Source organism: Branchiostoma belcheri, unplaced genomic scaffold (genome assembly GCF_001625305.1).
Source record: "Branchiostoma belcheri isolate BF01 breed outbred unplaced genomic scaffold, Haploidv18h27 scaffold8, whole genome shotgun sequence".
In the NCBI taxonomy this organism is placed as follows: domain Eukaryota; kingdom Metazoa; phylum Chordata; class Leptocardii; order Amphioxiformes; family Branchiostomatidae; genus Branchiostoma; species Branchiostoma belcheri.
In genome coordinates this window covers 1,363,431-1,382,992 of record NW_017804464.1, presented here as the reverse complement: position 1 = coordinate 1,382,992, position 19,562 = coordinate 1,363,431, and the positions used below count along the sequence as shown (strand labels likewise).

The 19,562-nt window shown below is 40.5% G+C and overlaps 2 protein-coding genes across 2 annotated transcripts in view; both read right to left on the bottom strand.

Annotated features, from left to right (window-relative positions):
- Positions 1–331: 331 nt before the first annotated feature.
- On the bottom strand, positions 332–16,333 carry LOC109486022. Its single transcript, XM_019789716.1, has 26 exons — positions 16,234–16,333; positions 15,554–15,724; positions 14,887–14,970; positions 13,332–13,433; positions 12,594–12,665; positions 11,651–11,829; positions 11,126–11,219; positions 10,838–10,919; positions 10,545–10,620; positions 10,298–10,379; positions 9,915–9,983; positions 9,451–9,619; positions 8,979–9,124; positions 7,159–7,280; positions 6,902–6,999; positions 6,260–6,439; positions 5,934–5,981; positions 5,199–5,456; positions 4,817–4,942; positions 4,319–4,489; positions 3,317–3,573; positions 3,078–3,216; positions 2,455–2,708; positions 1,863–1,992; positions 1,486–1,527; positions 332–1,306 (listed from the first exon to the last, which is right to left on the bottom strand). Exons 1-25 carry the CDS (start codon positions 16,267–16,269, stop codon positions 1,499–1,501), a joined length of 3,174 nt encoding a protein of 1,057 aa, XP_019645275.1. The 5' UTR covers positions 16,270–16,333; the 3' UTR covers positions 332–1,306; positions 1,486–1,498.
- Positions 16,334–18,413: 2,080 nt separating this feature from the next.
- LOC109486247 overlaps positions 18,414–19,562 on the bottom strand; it is a 27,123-nt gene continuing 25,974 nt past the window's right edge. Inside the window, exon 36 of the transcript XR_002141187.1 lies at positions 18,414–19,516. The gene's annotated coding sequence lies outside the window, so the exon portion shown is untranslated. The remainder of the gene's footprint in view (positions 19,517–19,562) is intronic.

The following is a 19,562-nucleotide window of genomic DNA, read 5'->3' as shown; positions in this document are numbered from 1 at the left end:
GACTAGGCATCGTATTATGGCCCAAAATGGTACGATAGGAGCAATGAAGTCAACACGCCAGGCTGGTTCAAAATTTAAACAATGAATTTTGAACTTTTAATGATACCATTGCATTGAAAGATGGAATAACTGTAACAACTATGATGAAAAGGACTGTTTTCAACTGTTCAGGGCAAAATATGAGCATTTTCCAGTTGATTCTGGATTTTTATTTTTATTTGCAAATCAGAAAAAAATGAAGCGGCGAATCCGTTAACCAAGAAATTAAATTGGTGTGGCCTAATAGCCCTGTTACATTTGACAAAATGTATTTTTCTCTTGTCTTGTTACCATGGAATTTAAACATTTAGTTGTTAGTAATAAACAATTTAGCTTCCTATGGTACACTCTTGAAAACTACTAGTATCCTTCAGTGTAGGAAAAGTATTTAGTACTTGAATATTACCCAATTAATCTTTTAGTTAGCAACTTCCTATTATGGTGTCATATGAGATTATTTTATAACTTCTTGGGTGTTATATAAAATGTATAAAATGTGTGATTTTTTTCATATCAATTCAGCTATCATTTGATACATATATCTGCATATTTATTTCAGTTTGATTCAGAAAGATAGGCTAGAATCTTATCACATTTTTCATCATTCTGTTAGAATGGTAATATGAAATAAAATTCATTGACATACTTCAAACCCAGTTGTGAGTATGATAATTCACATCACATAATATGTAATACTACGTATAAAGGAGAATTTTGTGTTTAAAAGAAAGGTGTATTCAAAAATTGATAGAATAATCTATCTTCGTCTTAACACCAGCTCTGATTGCTTACAACATTTTAGTAGCTGTTATTGTAAGTAGATACTAAATAATATCATATAAACCCTAGCAACCTACTTTACAAAATACAACTTACCCAGATACCATCAAGTAAATACACCAATTGCCTTAAGTCTCGACTTACTAAGAGTAATCAAAAATGATAAAAAGAAAAAAAAAGAAATCCAAGGTCACACCTTTCACTGCTTCTTCCTTTATGGATTGCTGTTTATAGTTTGAAGCAGAGAGAAACTGCTAGAATCAGTAATTGTGTAGGAATTGCTTACTTTCACATACTCTGCACTGGTGACAATATCTCTTAATCATCAAGCTTTAGTTTATATGACATTGTAATGTGCTATTTTACGTACTTGTTGTGTTATTTGTTGTGCGTAGCCCAGATCTTTCTTGCATGTGTCACTTGCAATGCATATCTTGTCAAGCCTTCTCAAGTAGTCAGATAGTTATTGGCTGATGGTTTGATCCTCCTGAATTAGACACAATAAAACTGAGTTTAATTTGAACCAGAGTTTTGATCTTTAACTTAACAATAGGCTAGAAGGAAGGATTTACCCAACAACAGTTAAGGCAGAATTGTTGTAATCTTGACAATACAAACACAAATTTAGGAGTCACAAATCTTTAAAAAAGATTACTAAAACCCTACCAGGTAAACAGACTCAACAGCAGCCAGCATCATCTCCTGGTCCTGTATTATAGAAACAAAACTAGTTTTAGTAACATTGCACATAATTATGATCACATAGAATTTAAATAAAGAGAAAAATATATGGTAGGCAGTCTAGATAGACAAGAAACAATGGCACAAAGGACGGGCATAAGGTTGTTATTATAGTGATTTTATCTACTACTATTATAACATTACACATGAGCTAATGTCTTTGTGTTGCCATGATCACGTGATCATGATTGAGATAAAATAAGTGGCACTGGGCCACATAAGACTAAATATACATCAGATGATTTCATCACACAGAAAATCCCAAGTGTACAGCCAAACTTTGCCTATGTGGGTGTACCTACCAATCTGACAGACGAACATCTGCGCATGGTAACAGTCAGTGTCGTCCCACTTGTACCCTCTGCCGGCCCAGAACTGAACACAGTCGGCGCCGTTTGGCTCGTTTGGAGCCCAGTTGGTATACTCACAGCTCTGTGATTAACATAAGAATGCTTTTAATCTAGTAACCTGTTGAATAACATTAGGAACAACTCAAACACCCTGTTAATTAAATTGTGGTCAGGCTGCCAGACAGAATTCTGATAGATTCAAGGCTGATAGATTTAAGGCTGATAGGTTTAAGGCTGCTTAGACTACATAATGAATGAATGAATGGTTTATTCAGGTTAAAATTTATTACAATACTTCGTAGTTTTTTTTAAGAAAATGGTAGCATTTACATTCATAATATAAAACAAGTCCTTTTCATAAATATCTAACACTTCCATCGCTGCTTAATATTTAAGGTTTCCATTAAAATGAATAAAAACGGGTAAAAAGTACCAAAAAAACTTAATATCTAGATGCACATAAAGTATTTTTTCACTGCAATGTAAAAAAACAAGATAATGTCAGGTAATATTATATGCTACCAAGGATTTACTGATGTCTAACCTTCAGCGGGGTGCCATCACTGTACTTGTAGACACCTGTGTTGAGATTGTCCACACCGATCCACATGTTCCCACCTCCTGCAGTCTTGGCCAGGCTAATCAGGTGGTCGTTGGTTCCTGCCGTCTTTGGGGCAGCCAGCCTTCCTCCGTCGTTGACACACGTGGCATGAGCGAGGCGATAGGACCTCTTCTCTGTGAAGAGTTTGTAGCAGGTGTCTCCATATTTCCCATAGCCGTCAGGGCATGTTGCTGGTCCTGGATTGTCAGAAAAGCAAGTTGATCATATAGACACATAAAATCCTCTTGGCTGTCACTTCAGTACAGGTTCTACTGAACAGAAGCATACTTACTTTGGTGCACATATTCATGTACATGTATTTCCACAGAATACATGTAGTTTTCATATTTCTATGCATGTTATATACATAGCAATTCCTGAAATGTAGTCCAACGTTATATGTAATAATTACAATATACGTGTAATGTTAGTCATACCATGCTAGTCTTTGTGTGTGTAGGGTACTAGTACTACTGTTAAATCCTGTCACAGATTGAATTCTACCCAGATGAACTGTCTAAGTAAGGCAACAGTGTATCTATATAACGTTACAATGAACTACTCACCAGTCTGGCATATGAAAGCCTTGGTGGAAGTACAGTAAGTGTCGTCCCATTTGTACCCGATACCGGCCCAGTACTGCGCACATTTTGTCTGAGCATTATTCGTGGGTTCACCCGGTGCCCAATTGGAGTAAGAACATTCCTGTGCAAAAAGGGGGTACAAAACAGCATCTCCATGTTAAAAAGAGTCCCTAATTTTCTAGGAAACAGTCATAAATGCAATATTTCCAGAAATGACTTACCCCCAAAGCACCGCCATCGCTGAACTTCCATACATCTTCTTTCTGGATCCCAATCCACACATCCTGGCCGTTTCCGACTTCTGTTTTTGCAAGGTCCACCAGAAAGCCGTGAACCTCTGGTGTTTTAGGCGCGGCCAGTCGTCCTCCCATGCCTGAGCACTCACTCTTCGCCTCTGCGTTGGACTTCTTCTCGGTGAAAGCCTTGTAGCAGCGGCCCTGAAACTTCTTCAGACCATCCCCACATGAGTATCCACCTGCTAGTAAAAAGATTGGAGGAGATTCGAAACGGTTTGTTTTGGTTACACTTGAATTACTTTTAAAACCCTAAATATTGGCATGAAGGATAGATAAATGTGTGTTTGGAGTGATTTGATATCATGTACAAAACAGATTAATCCTGCTTCTCCTTTTCAGTTACTCTTACTAACGTTAGCAGTTATTCCAGCTCTATACGTGGATACAGGATCAAGCCCCCCTCCCCCGAAAAGAAACCGCCGCTCTCGCCGCTCCTAGAAAAAAAAACTAGGCTAGAACCACGCTAGAAGTCTGTGCAGGAGGCTGCCGGTTACTTCTCGACTTCAGTGAGTTGTCTCTGACTTCCCTTTTTCCCGTACTAGGGTAGATCAGAGCGAGCGAGCTAGGCGATTCTTTCTGCCCGCCCGCGCGCCACCTGGTGATGTCCTTGGTGCTGAAATGGGGGATCCCCAAAGCAGACGTGCGGGGAGACGTTCAGAGATTTGAGATGAGTTTGTCTCTGACTTTCCTTTCTTCCCGTAAAGGATATCGGAGCGAGCGGCTGACTCTAGACCGCCAGGCGCCCCTGCCTGCCTGCCCGCCATCGGGCGATGTCCTTGGTGCTGAAATGGGGGATCCCTACGCCAGACGTGTGGGGGACCTTGCATGAGAGAAGGGATGCTTTCCCTGGCCTATTCATGTATCCTTTTGAAGTGGCTTTCTACCCTTGCTACTACATTTAAGAGAAAAAAACGCCAGTAGACCTACCCGAGGATGCTTTTTCAGGAAGTTTGTAGACAGAATTCCTCCAGTTCCCGCCACACATTTCTTCACGGTTTCCTGAACACTTGAAGTTACACTCGTGCTCTGGCCGCTTGGGCTCCAGTTGGGCGAAGTTAGCCTCATTGCCACAGCTACACTCATAAGAATATTGAGTCACTGTAAAAAAAATAAAAGGTAAAGTAGTTTCAGCTGAGGTAAATTGTGGTGTTTTAGCTAGTAGCAGACGCAATGCGGCTTCACTCCTTCTCAGATTTTCAGCGTAGAGTTTTTCCACGTCAAATCATTAAAAGGAGGAATAAAAATGTACCGTACGGTACCAAAGAAATGTTAGGAAAAAAGATTTGGGACTTTGTGATAACTCTGGGAGTCTGGGCGGTAGCCGTAGCAATGTTAGATTAAGTGCATCCTTATGATATAAGTCTGTTCAAAACTTGCTTGACGCCTGCGAGTTTAGTTTGTGTGAAGAGTTGGCGACTTACGTACCTGCGTAAGTGTAGCCCTGTCCAGCGCAATGGTTGATGCACAAAGCGTTCGTCATGTTATTGTAGTTCTGAATCCTGCCCGCCGGAAACGTACGACTAGAGGTGTCTTTGTAGCAGCCGACGTACTCTGTCAAATGTTGGACGAAAAATGTCTACATTACTGATTGTTTGCTGTTTTATTGTCTGGATTTATCCCTTGCAAATGTGAAAATAAAACAATATTTTGCGCTTTAAGCCATGGAGTTTTATGCTACACGATGTTTAGGTATGTTTATTTTGGCCTGTTAGGTTCTAGTCTCCAAACTGAGAAGAAATTTTTACCGAGATAACCCGATATGATATCCTACGATCCCCCTCAGTCCCCTATTTCTCGATGTGCTTACCAGATCTAGATGCAAGCCCAGTACACTTGGGTATGATACAGAAGTCCCGCTGTTTCTTCGGGTCGGTGGTGTGACACCAGGGACGCGTGGAGAGGTCCGGGTTCCTGCAGTAGTTGCTGTCCAGGCCGAGGTTTGGATAGGCGGCCGGGTCGAAGCCGTGCTGCTGCGGCGACTGTGAACTCCAGGCCTGGCAGACCTTTCCGGATATGGTTGTACTCGCCGTTCCACGGTAGGTGTCGCCCGTTTCCTCATAGCATTCTGCGTACAATAAAGCAATTGTGCAGAACAAAAGTTAACGTGGGTAGGGAAACGCGAAGGCGCGGTCACATTTAATTTTGATACCCTAGAATTTCTGGCTGTGAGTGTGACAGTAATGTCCAGCAAGGATCTAATACTAGTACTTTTTTCCGTAACAAGACAGCTACAGCTGAATTTTACAAGACACAAGCATGGTTACCGTCATAATGACAATTTGTGTTCATTTGACAGTAGGGGACAGACCGGGGCCCTAACGTACCAAACAAATGCTAAATGATATCAATTCATGTAAGAGTTACTAGCTGACAAGCTTTGTGTATGATATACTTTCTATTCCCGATTTAACCGTGTTTGAGACATGCCATTCATCGCCATGTATCAGCATTAGACTATGTTCTAGATTGAAGAATTTCTGTGTGCAACCTAGAAGTTCACCTTCTTAGCAGAACAATCTTATTAATGTTGAAGTATACGTACCGCCCAAAGTCTGTGTCTCAGTTGCTTTTACGGGATTCGTCGGCAAACCTACGGACAGAAGTGAACACGGTTCCACAATATAGATGGCTTTATGTAAATATCATATTTACGCATGTACGCTACATATGCACAGAGGACATATTTTCTTAATCCAAAATATTCCGGAGCCCATCTGGTATGTGGGAAGGGAGTGTGCTGTCCTTCTTTAACAGATCAAACTCTAGCAAACAGTAATTTTTCACATAAATGCAAAGCTGTTATAATGCTCATAATATCGCCGTCTAAAGGAACAGTTTTGTGTGAGTTAAACTTAGCAGTATACCTACCTGCATTGTCAATATTTCGGTAGTCCACACATTTCGAGCAGGTACAGTCTGTATCTTTGCTTTTACAGCGGCCGTCCCAGAAACAACAGGGAGTTTCTCCCTGAGATTCGCACTGTCCAGACGCCGCCGCTGCTGCAGGGTAGTTCCACCCACATCTGCCGTCCTCCCTCCACTTCGGACCTACAAAAATAACAACAACATAAGATTCTTCCAACAATTCAAGCAGCTGTTTTCATAAAAATAGGATGGCAACCTGTTAAATAATATCACCTGTTGCACTTCCATACTGAGGTCACATTTCAAACCCGGGGCCCGGCTGGACTGTTTGCATAAAATGAACAAATCATATCAAGAATATAGACAGATAGTGCTCCTGATGGATTTTCTCAACTTTTTTGTGTTTAATTGTCTTTTGTTCTGTACTTTTCGTTCCTGTTAACTGCCCGGCCTGGCCCCGGTTTGGAAATGTGGCCTCAGCATAAAATCGCATTTTCGTGGAAATGTTTTTTTAGCCAACTTTCTGATGCTTTCATGAAATACGGTTGCAAATTGAAGAATCAATTATCTTTGTTACTGAATGTTTGTTTGATTGTTTGTTTGTTTGTTTGTTTGTTTGTTTGTATTGAGTTAAGGAAACCTTACCTGACAGGGCTGTGCTGTAGAAAGAGTACTTCATGAGGAAATGACTGTCGAACGAATTGTCACTCCTGAAGGTGACTAGGAGCGTGTTGCCGGACGACCTGAAAGAGAAACAATAGTATGCTATGGTGTGAAATAGACATGTGCCCGCAAAGAGGATCGAAAGATGCATGGAAAGGAACAAGGGAATGTAAAAACAGAACTGACAAAAAAGCAACAATCACGTCAAAACACCCTGCTTGATTTACAAATCAACCTACACGATCGGCTTTCTCATTGGAGTGCAGAAGCGGCCGAGAACTGGTGACGTCATGTATCCGCCATCTCGAACTTCGATCCAGTCATAAGGACAGCCTACCGCAGTTTCAAATGATGGTGACGCCTGCAGAGGAAAATTAAATACAAGTAACCCATTACTACTTTGTATACGTATACTCGTATCTGGTGTTTTTTCTATCCTTTGCTTGGATAAGATACAAACAGTACATTGCGGCATTCTGCGATCAAATATTAGAATCTTTTTTATATCCCAAGGAACACAAAGCTCACTGTCGCTATCATGTGAACTCACAAATGAAACCAATAGATGGAAAATGATCTGGCTACAAATGGAAATATGCGAATTTTGGGGATATGTGAATCGTCAAATGGGCACACTAAACAGTCATCATAGACGCTAAACGCAACCATTATGGCATCTTTACATTCGTCCTCGACCTAATTGCTCACTGTCCGCAAAATCTTCGCAATTTCACAATAACTCTTTGAAGTCTGTCCCATATTTCCCATTGTGCACGTGTCTGTCTGTCTGAGACAGTCAGTTCTCTCCTCTCTGCCAATCATTCCGCTCCACGTCTCATATGTCAGCAATTATGAATTATCCACATATAATTTCACGATTTAATTTCCCGAAAAAAATCACCTATAATTACTCTTTGATGTCTTTGATGCAATTATAGATTATGCACATATGACTTCACGATGTTTTCCGGAAAATTTCAGAATAACTCCCATATTTGCCATTGTGTCTGACTAAGAAAATCATCGCTCTCCTCTCTGCCAATCATTCCACTCCATGCCTTACATATTTCCGTAATTATAGAGTATCCACCTTTCAAATTTTTAAAAAAGATGATCACAAAGATCCTTTGAAGTCTTTCCCATATAATATAATGACCATAATATTTTACACTCTCCTGCAATGTATCCTCTCGGGAAACCATTCTGCTACACTTCATTCAGATATTTTCCCTATTATGGATTGTGTTGTGTTTATTTTATTTATTTATCTATTCATGAAGCTTTACCATATCTGTGGAAGGATTGACATAACAGGTGACTATCCACTTTCCAAGATGTCAAACCAGACTGTGAAGTTTGAACCACTCACACCTATCCGAGAGGACGTCCCTAACCGGGGTACTCATTTACACCTGAGTCGAGGGAGGAAACAGGTATTAAGCGCCTTTCCCAGGGACACAACAGTTGGACCTGGCAGATTCGAGCCCAGACTTTCGGATGCTGACTCCTAACCTCAAGACGACCTTGCCACCAATATATGTCCTTGCCCTAAATGCTCACTGTTCCGTAAATGATGGATCTGTCTGAGACAAAAAACGCCCACTTTTCCACCAAGCATTCATCTCCACATCTCAGATAAACGTGATTCCATAATTTTGGATAATTCCCATGATTATATGCTTCACATCCCAGAAAATTGCACAATTATAACTCTTTGATGTCTTTCTCAATTTTTCCACTGTTTCTGTCTGGGACAATCAACGCTCTTCTCTCTTCTAATCTTTCCCCACCACGTTTCATTCAGAGCTCCCTAATTATGAATTATCCATATGATTTCATAGTCATATTCGAACAAATTTACATATAACTCTTTCCCACATTTTCAATTGTAGTTTGCCACCCACACTTTCGGATTTTTACTTTTTTCTTTTTTAATCATGCCTCTCTCATAAGACAAGTTGATACAACTTGAGTGTGCCGTCACCATGTCTAGTCATGAAATGTTGGAATAATAAAAAAAACGTGGGTTTCGTGGTTAAAAATGTACAGGTGTACTTACCAACAGAGGAATAGCCAGCGACAGGGTGACATGCAGACCCGCCGGTGCCTCGAACAGCCAGTTGAAGACTCGGTTCCTTGGCGTGGTGGTCCCGGCAGGAAACGGCACCAGTACTCCGGGTGGGATATCGATGCGATTGTACGATTCTAATAAAAGAAACGCAGTTCAGTCATTTTTTTCCTGATGCAGGTAATACATTAGTTGTACATAATCATATAGCCATGGCCTCATGTTTGCCGATCTGGGCTTTAATTATCAACCAAAGATTGAGATGTTCAAAGATGATCTATATAATTGTAGAGTGAAATTCGCTGCCACCAAGTAGGGTATTATCCTCACTGCATAGCTTTAAACAGGGGTTTACATTCATAGACAATGTACAGAGAAACTTGCTGAAGAGAGCTTATACTGGTTATACAGAGTACATATAATGATTGTTTTTCTACAATGCCAACAAATGTTTGACGCTCACGGATGTTTGCTGGATCTGTCGCGCGTTTGACTCTCCCCTTGATGTCATCGTCACAGCTGTTGAGGTCCACCTTACAGTTGTTACAACAAGGGCTGTTGGAGCTGCACTCGGCGTTCTGTTTCAACTTGCAAATCTGACCGTCACAGCAGGGGTCGCTGGTTTTACAGCTCTGAAGGGCAAATAAAACGATGGCAAGACACACGTGTGTATATCAAGAAATAAGAGGCATTTTAGGTGTGTTAAGATCATATCGAACACTGAAAAGATGATCTACAGATATAAAACATTAACAGCAACTATGTAAAATGCACAGGTGTTGGATCAATGAAACAAAAAGCTAAGACTAAGTGTAATCTGGCATCTACGTACTCGTTGATGGGATTAAAAAATCTTAATAAAGTGTTGAACCTCTTTTCCCTTTGAACTTAGTCTAGTCGACGGTATTAAGATGAAACCACTCGAACCTGGCTGTTCCCACAGTCGCACTCCTCCCCTGCATCGAGAATCCCGTTTCCACACTTAAACACGTCCTCCTGTGTGCAGAACAATCATTGGATAAGACCAGGTCACATTAATTTTAACCAAACGAAAGCGTAGTTCAATTACAATACAGTGACGAACTAGTATCAGTTTAAATCCCCATTCAAAGTACAGGACAACACTTGTTATCACGAATCAGGGTAATCATGTCATCTTGAGAGTTCACTAATGTTTACGTCGGTAAAGGCTACATACAGGACATATAAAATAAAACATGGGATCCTATGCAAAAAACGATAGACGTTGAGAAGTACCAGTTTGGACTGGTTTTCAGGATTTGTGAATTCCAAGACGGAAAGATCTTTACCTGTGCTGGTTTGTCTTCCATACAGCTGTAGTCGGTGGCCTTGATCTTATCAAGAAACGTGCTACTGAAGGTTGTCGGATAACTGAGAAAAAAAGTTCAAAAATCCATTTTATATGGCTTGAACAAAATGGCACATTATTCATTGACAAGCACTGTGCCAACAACAGCAAGATGAGAAATAAAATCGCAAAGATGAGAAACAAAGAAATTTGTGGGATCCTAGTACGACGAGATAGACTTTACTCACCTGTTTCCTCCCATCACACATTTAGTGCCGAAAAGTCGCTTGGCTGGACAGACAGAACTGCCACCGTCGCTAGGATCTAATATAAAACATGTATAAATTCAACGCAGACGATGGGGACAAATAAACTTAGGTAAAGGGAGTCATCATGAACCAGTTACATGTCATTCGAAGATAAACATTAGACTTTTATCTTCTATTCTTTATCAGTTTATTAGATCTAGCTTGGTATGAAATATGCTATCTATGTGCTGTAAAAAGTTCGCAAAGTTCAGAAGATGTAACGTTACACTTACCAAAATTGTGACCATTGCGAAACTCATGACCAAGCTCATGCGCATTCCAGTAGTGATTTGCTGGTCTGGTGTTGCCTTCAGCCTGTATGGGTAAAAAGTAATTCGAAGTCTTCAATATATGACATTAAGAAATATAAATCAGAATTTGGTGCTATTTGGTATGCTAAGCAAAAACAACTGCTTGGTTAGATTGCTGTCTGCTCTTTACAGGAATGAAAATATTGATATAAAGTTGTTTTCCTATTTTACTGTTGCTATGTACTTACTATGACTGCAAAACATACTTACAGCCATCACATATGGAAAATCGTTCATTCCGTTGACTTTGCAGAGATGGCCCATCCCGGCTCCGGCATACGGCGCGTCCCAGTGAGGAGGACCACTACAAGGGACAAAGTAAAATAACCATCATTGGGACATTAGGCCATGTTGACTCTGGGAACCCCAAAGCTCATGCGAGCATGCGAATAAAAAAAAGTTTGGCCAAAAAAAGTGGCTTTCATTATGAAATCTACATGGTTGAACAAATGACACAGAGTATGGTTTGGCGAATACTCTAAACGTGGTAACTAAACGTGGTAAGGGCACGGTCACATTTCCAAGCCGGGGCCCGGCCGGGTTGTTTCGATTAACGAAAAATCAACCATCTATATCAGTAATATACGCAAATAGTTCCCGTGGTTAATTTTCTAAAACTTTTTTTGTGTTTTGCTGTCTTATATCATAAATTTCGTTCCAAACGACTGCCCGGCCGGGCCCCGGGTTGGGAAATGTGACCGCGCCTTAACTTGTACGAAGACATAATAAACCTACGCAATGTAAACAGCGGTGTGGAAAGTCGGCGACTCGGGCCTGATGGTGTTCCAGATGTACTCTCGTACTTTGGGCTTCAGAAAGTCGTTGTAGTTTGGACGGGGACCCTCCCCGGGCCAGTACTCCGTCAAAACCTTCACTCCTACCAGCAGCACACGGAAGTTGATGGGTCTGTAAGCCTGCGTTGACGACAAGGTTTAGATTTTTATATTCCAACATTTCATGACTAGACATGGTGCCAGCACACTCAAGTTATATCAACTTGTTTTATGCCAACGCAGATGACAAATACAGGACAAGACAATACTTAGGAAAGTCGTGTAAAGTGCCTTTCCCAAGGACACAAGATCGGTGACATGTCAGGACTCGAACCCGGGACCTCTTGATTCCGAGTCGAGCATGCTGCCGCTACGCAACACGACCCCAAAGGTTTAGATTTGAAAGTGGTCGGGGCACAATATACGTAGATGATCGTCATATATATATATATATATATAGCACATTTCTACAGCAAGACATTAAGGCTAGCATGAAAGTTCAGTTGAGTTGGTAACATACATGAAGAAAATCAAGCTGTCGAAAATTTCTGGTGAGTTAATTTCGTTTTTGAGTTGGAGAACAATTTAATTTTCTTCAAGACATAAAGAAAATAAGATTGTAACGGATTTCGTATTTACGCCACTCATTCAATTCAGTATTAGAATGTGTAAGGATGATTATAAATCCTCCTTGACATGTGCAAACTGAGACCAAAACTTTCGAACATTGCTGTATTCACTTGTACTCAGCTACTTGATGATGCCGAGAAGGGTCAATTAAGACAAAGAGTTACACAGTATTATGTATCCATTTTCACGTTAAAGGCTTTGGAAACTCTTTAATAACAGAAAATGCAAGTTATGTCGTTCAATTCAAAACACTTGTCATGTGTGATCAAACGTACCTTGTCGAGGACTGCAACAGCTTCCATTGCGTAGTCTTCTACAGCGGATATGTTCTGCTTCATCATATTGTACTGAATGTAGACAAACAAGAGTGTTTTATTCAGCATTTCGTACAGCTTAAAAATTCAACGTCTCTTTTACATGGCTTAAAAGCAGTTTTTGTTATTATAAAGGCTCACAATATCGAAGTGGTACAAGAAATTTAAGTGTTACAATTGCCATTAAAGTTGATAACTAACTGGTGCAATGCTTTGAGATATAACACACTTTATTATTAACGTGCATAGTTCACTTTACACTCAAATGGAGTCCAGACCTTTCGGTGTATTCAAGTAGAACACTGAAGTTGTTACACAAATACACAAGATGTTAACAGTAGCCAGAAGTTGGAGTCTATCGGGTATACTGTGCTGACAAAGCAGCTGGGAGCATATATTATAGAACCTCTGACTGCATAAATCTTACCTGACGTAAGATAATGTCTAATTGTCCTACACTGACCAGAACCTATAATTTATTGGGTGTGTTGTGCTGACAAAACAGCTAAGCCTGAGGGAACATATATTATAGTTCCTTCGCACGCACATGTGATCGCTTGGCTGCACAAAGGTACTAGGTAAGGTAAAGGCCACGCGGGTTGTCAGCCCTAACCCCAGCACATTGCGTCTTGGGTATGGTATGGTGTATCAGAAGTTGGTAGTAAGATAGAGATCACGTTCAAGATATGTGGAACTTACGAAGTTGTAGTTGAAGATGTAGAACACCCTGATGTATCTGGTTGGCCAGGTGATGAGGAAGTTGGCGTCATTCAGAAGGTAGTAGGGCACAGCCGGCCAAGTCTGGGCGAGATACGGACATTTTATTCTAAATTTTTAATATGATCAGATCATTGAAGTTATATACTAGTACATAGTCACATTGGCATGTCAGATTTGTCACGGAAATGAAAAGAAACCTACAGTGGACCTCACTTGAAGACAGAAGAAAGATGCCTAGACTATGCATGATGTACAAAATGACTAATAAACTGGTGGATGTCCCAACTACTAAGTACCTAATACCAGCCCAGAAGAGAACAAGAAATAGCCACGCATCCAAGTACCAGAGTTATCAACCAAGGATTGAGGTGTTCAAGAATTCATTCTTTCCTAGAACTATCGCAGAGTGGAACTCACTGTCACCAAGTACAGTAGGGGCACTGTCAATAGATAGCTTTAAACAATGTCTAGAGCTAGAAGTTCAAGGGTTAGGTGTAACAAGTCGATCGGTGTAATATAGCCAGCTGCCGCCGCGCCGCGTGCCTGCGAAGCTGGTGTGTTACGCCGAAAGGCGGTTATACCGGCTATACAGATACAGATACAGATTTACATACATAGTCGACAGTATCAGTGGCATAAATATGGCCTTCATGTAGCCTGATTACCAGACCTATTTTAACTGCCGAGTCACTTTTGTACTCTCTGTGAAAATTTGCGGACGGGACAAAAAAAATCCGCAGCTAAAATAGGGCTGCCAGCCAGGTTATAGCCTTCATTTGAATTCGGCAGAGATGTGAAATGGTGGACCTACAAAAAATTATGTGAAAGGGATAACTTGGGGGAAATGTGACTTGAATTATGAAATGGAGACACCAAAGAGTAATCCTGGACGCTAAATGCTGCACCATTTAGGCATCATTATCTGTGTCCTTGTCCTAATTTCTCACTGTCTGATCAATCAAACAACGTCCACTTCTCCACCAATCAGTCCGCTCCACGTCTCAGGTACTTCGGACTCCATGATTATAGATTATCCACATAATTTCACGTGTCGCAGTTCTTAAAAGATTGCGCGATAACCCTTTAAAGCCTTTCCCCATATTTTTCACCACGTCTGCCTGAGACAATCAGTCTTCTCTGGTAATCATTCCGCTCCAATTTTCAAGTTGAATTAGCAATTATCCACATATCATTTCACATTTCCGATAAATTTCACAATGACTATTTCCCACACTTCCCCACTGTAGCCACATTATGTCACATGTTTTTTTTTTCTTTCACAAAAAGGTCGCATTTATACAACAGGTAGTAGTAGCAGAGAGCACTATTGATGTCTGGTAAAGTTTTGAATATGATGTAGATCGCAGCGGTTCAGTGTTCAAAGCGCTCGCACGCATAACTATCAAAATTGTTTCAAAATTGTCATGTCTTGGGGAACACGTTTCAGCGCTTGAAGCGCGCCCTACATATAGCACTACAGATTCATGCAGTAGTTTCTGATGGGTGTGGGAGGATGACTTGAATGTTTACCGACCTTGATATCTTTGAAGCACTCGTGGTAGTCACATCGTGATTTGTCATTCCACCCCGGGACGATTGCACGGCGTTCGTGCACTCCCTGTGGTACAAACACACACATCTTAGTCATTATGTCTTTTAGTACCGCTTATCTAGCCTGGATGCCATCCTATTTGTATATACCGGGAAACCCAAAAATGTACTCTAGCGGACCAACTCCTTCGGCCCGATACACAAGTGAAAAGCAATTCAACCTGCACGCAACAAACGTAACATGAGTCTGAAATATTTGTGGAAAAAAAACTCCTCTGCTCATGACCATAAAAACAAAACCCCCGTCTTCGAAATGAACCCTTTTAAAACGATGAAATTTTATCAGAATTGTTTGCAAGATCGCTGAATAAGAGTTTTGTTCTTCAGCTAATAGAGCCACCAACAACTCTAAAACATTAGCCTCTACCAGGCTTCGGGAGGCGGCTGGAAAGAGTAGAAATCGTTCAAATAGAAAGATAACATGCCGAGGGAGTTGGTCCGCTAGACAGTATATTTTGCCGCACCCGAAAATGTACTCTCTAGCGGACCAAGTCCCTCGGCATGTTATCCCTCTATTTGACCGATTTCTACTCTTTCTAGCCGCCTCCCGATGCCTGGTAGAGGCCCCTAAAACATACGACGACGTGTACCTTCTTCAGCAGTAGATTTAGGACAGATCCGCCGTCGACGCTGTCACACCAGTGCATGTCTTCCTCCAGTTGAGCTTCGTCGTCCTCATCAATGCCCCTACTGGAATAGTCATCCTTCATCCAGCCTGTGCTGGGGTCCACCGTCGCTTCAGCCTGGACCATTCTCTCGTCCTAAACAAATTCACGAAATATCACCTATCTTACAATAGTTCTCCAGTGTCAATTCAATTCAATTCAATTCAGTCTTTATTAAACAACTCGCAGACTTAAGTCTGAATTGTGTTGCTCATTACAATATTCGTTTACAAGTATAATACATTACATCAACATTACAGATTAAAATATATCATAACACTCAGAAGAGAAGACGTCTGTGCCGCTGGGTCACTCAGTGTACGAGATACTGCAGACCCGATAGATAAGTGAAGTCTGAGCGCAAGTACTGTATTGATTACTTGGCGTTTAACAGTTCAACTAAATAAGGAATTGGTGAGTTCTTGTGACGTGCAGACCGACAGAGTGTCACTGACGAAAGGTAGTCTGACCGTTTTTCAAATCATATCCAGTTGCTTGAGTAACTGTTTTGGCGTAAGTATGCTTAGGTTATACGGTAAATGGAATCGATGTAGGGGATGAAGCTATGATAATGAGATGTTCTGAGGAAAGGTTGAAATATTGACCTGTGATTCTGACTCCATGTTGTCCAAAAGTTCCATCAGCTCCTCGAAGATGTCTTCAAGGCTTTCCGATCTCTTGAGACGAACTTGTGGTATTTCGTCGGCCTCATCATCAGAGTCTCCATGGTTGAAGTCCTAAATGACACACACAACAGCATATCACGTCGTAGTGAATAAAGTATTCTTGATACTCTTGCCGTGATGCTGCTAGACTGATCATGAAATACAGAGCGCTAGCGATATTTTCGACTTGAATGCTTGCTATTTTGTACGAGTATCTTACAAACGTTATATTGTACGCTGTATTCAAAACATTCCTTGCTCACAAACGTTGACGTTTCTTGTCAAAATAAAGTAAACGTTGATGCCATTGACAATGGAAAACTTTCACAGAACAAACAGAGGGAACCAACCTGCTTTTGGGATGCCAACACTGAGCCCAGAAGGAGGCTGAGCAGAACCAGATGGCGGGTTGCTGCCATCTTCACACGTCGGCCTGGGAAGAGTCGACAGAGCACACTAAAAGTCAGTCACCAGTAACGTTTCCACACCACGCACTTTGCACTCAAACAAAAGTGTTTAGGGTATGTTGGTACTGCCCTGATGCGTAACTAAACTTGTGTTAGTCAGTTACAAAAGTGGCACCAGTGAAGAATGAGACCAGACCTGTTCAACGGGTGTCTACTGACATTGATCCATGACAGATTGTCGGATAGCAATATTTACATTGTACAGGCTTCACAGACGATTGGTATTTGTCAACGTTTACACAGTGAATGCCTACCTAAAAAATCCTACATGTAATTAACCTTTTTTTGTATTCCAACAATCAGTACAAGACATGGCACGGCACACTCAAGTTTTTTTCAACTTACTTTTATGCCACCACCAATGAAGACAAACGCATGAACTCGCGCAACAGACATGGTCATTTTCACCTGAGTAATGTGAGGAAATTCTTTTCTCAAGGGCACAAGATCGGTGACATGTGGCATGGCAGGATTCGAACTCGAGACCTCTTGGTTCCGAGCCGAACGCAATGTCGTTTACGTTAGTAGTTAACCTTGTGGCGTCTCTGGGGCTTCAAGCTGCACAACCCTTATGTGCATGAAACTCTCCAAGCAGAGGCTTGGGCTTTGACCAAATTTCATCGGGCTTCAGGTTTCTGGATTGGTATCTTTTTTGTGCCAGCCCAACACCCCAAAGAAACCAGTACTAACAGTGAAAACAGTGCTTTCCACATATTGGCAGAGTATTGAGCCAACGTAATATTGTACGCACTGTTCAGCAAAATTAGGATCAAAGAATCAATCAAACAAGACGAGAAGGAATGGGATCATATATGGAGGCCAAGGAAAATCAAACTTTTATTATTTTGCGATTTTATTCCTGGACACAGACAAGATTAGCTGTCCGCATGTACGTATATCCTAAACTCCAAAATGCCACGTATGCACACAGACTCCAATATGAAAAGCAAGTAACATGAAGACGTTTTCCAAACGTACATATACAAAAAACGACTTTCCGAACACACACACACACACACGCACGCACGCACACACACACACACACGCACGCGCGCGCGCTACACGCTATTAATGTTCGTTTAGTTTTGAAACAAATTAAGCGCGAGTATATACATATGTACATGCTGAATGCTACATATACAGGATGGAGCTGATAAAATATGCCTAATTCTTTCATCTAGGGGTGCGCCTTGGAACACAAAACTTCAAATCTAATAGTCCACATTTTAATGGGTTATCATATTTAGTCTATCTTTACAACGCATAGGGTACAACATAGCCTACCTTTCTGCAAAGTTGAAGAGGACGTCTTCCCTGCACAGCCAGTTCCACAAGTGTGAAGTGGTGGCAGCATGCGTGTACCAGATATATAAATGCACCAGTCACCAGATATGTAAATGAATGTCTGACCTATTAGTCCTAAGTAATTACCTAACATTAACGTCAGACTTAAGAAAGAGTGCTTGGATGATTATTAATGATCAGCTACCTTTAGGCTACATTGCACAAACAATAAGTGGATTATGTACAATTCATTGGAAACAGGGACAGCCGAAAGCTGTTATTAAATCTAAGATTTATGTGTTCTTTTGCAATCCCTTAGTCACCTTTACATGTACTTCAGACACATTTCACAAAAAAAGTCATTGATAATAAAAAAACTTTATTTCGTGTCAAATAGGTACTGAGCACAGCGCACTTAACTGGAGCAAGTACACTCAGTCAGTCCTGTCAACTCAAAAAACATTGTTTAAAGCTATCCAATGAAGAATAAATTTGAAAAATAATAGACGTTAGAGTCGGATAGACAACCTGTAGGGCAAACTGCTGTCTTCTACAAATTGAACTAAAGCATCACTCTTACCTCTCACAGTATAACACCACAGTGGCTGCATTTTGTACACAATACACCCACACATTTTAAAGTCAGCGAGAGGGACTAAAACACATTGAATATTATTCAAAATAATATTCTTCTCAGTAGCTTTACAACAGCTATCACTTCAAGCAAGCATAGAATTATGATCCACCTATTAGAATCACTGTATACAGTTGCTGCTTGCAAAGTATGTGTAACAAACATTCTAAGCTTCAAAGGGAACAAGCGACCCAACATAAACTTGTATCATGCATGTCAAGATGTTGACTACCTTCAGGATATTCTCCATATCTAGTTTAAAAAAAAATAAGCAAAAACTTTCATTCTGATCTAGTTTGCAGATTCTATGTAAAAGAATCATTATAAGACAATGACACGATTAAGTACATCCATTCCATCATATATACATGTACACTGCAGCAAGTTAACAAAGAGTTTATTTCTTACAATTTGTTGCCATAAAACTAAGAAGTGAGCTGAACTTATTCCATCATATTTTGCATTATCTAAGACATTATCCATAAAACCAAGTTTGCTTGGTTAAGTACAATGATGGCAAACATTTGTGTTCTTTATACCTCCTACAGTCCTTATGTAAATAAGTCCATCAAAATCCAACTTAGCTCATCTATCATTCAGCTGATTTATTCATTTATCTCAACTTTAATACATCTCTCGACTTTATTACTAATTTCAGGAGGTTCGGGATCATCTGTTAATTAAATCAATACTCAAATATTTGTAATAAACTGGAATAAAGCAATAACTATCATACATAAAGAAGAAAATACCAACTACGGTATGACCAGAAATAACCACTCTGGGACCGCCCTCTCATCTGTCAAGTAGATAATCCACAGAGTATCCAAATTTATGCCTAATTTATTTCGATTTACCACATTTGTGGAAGGATTTACACAACA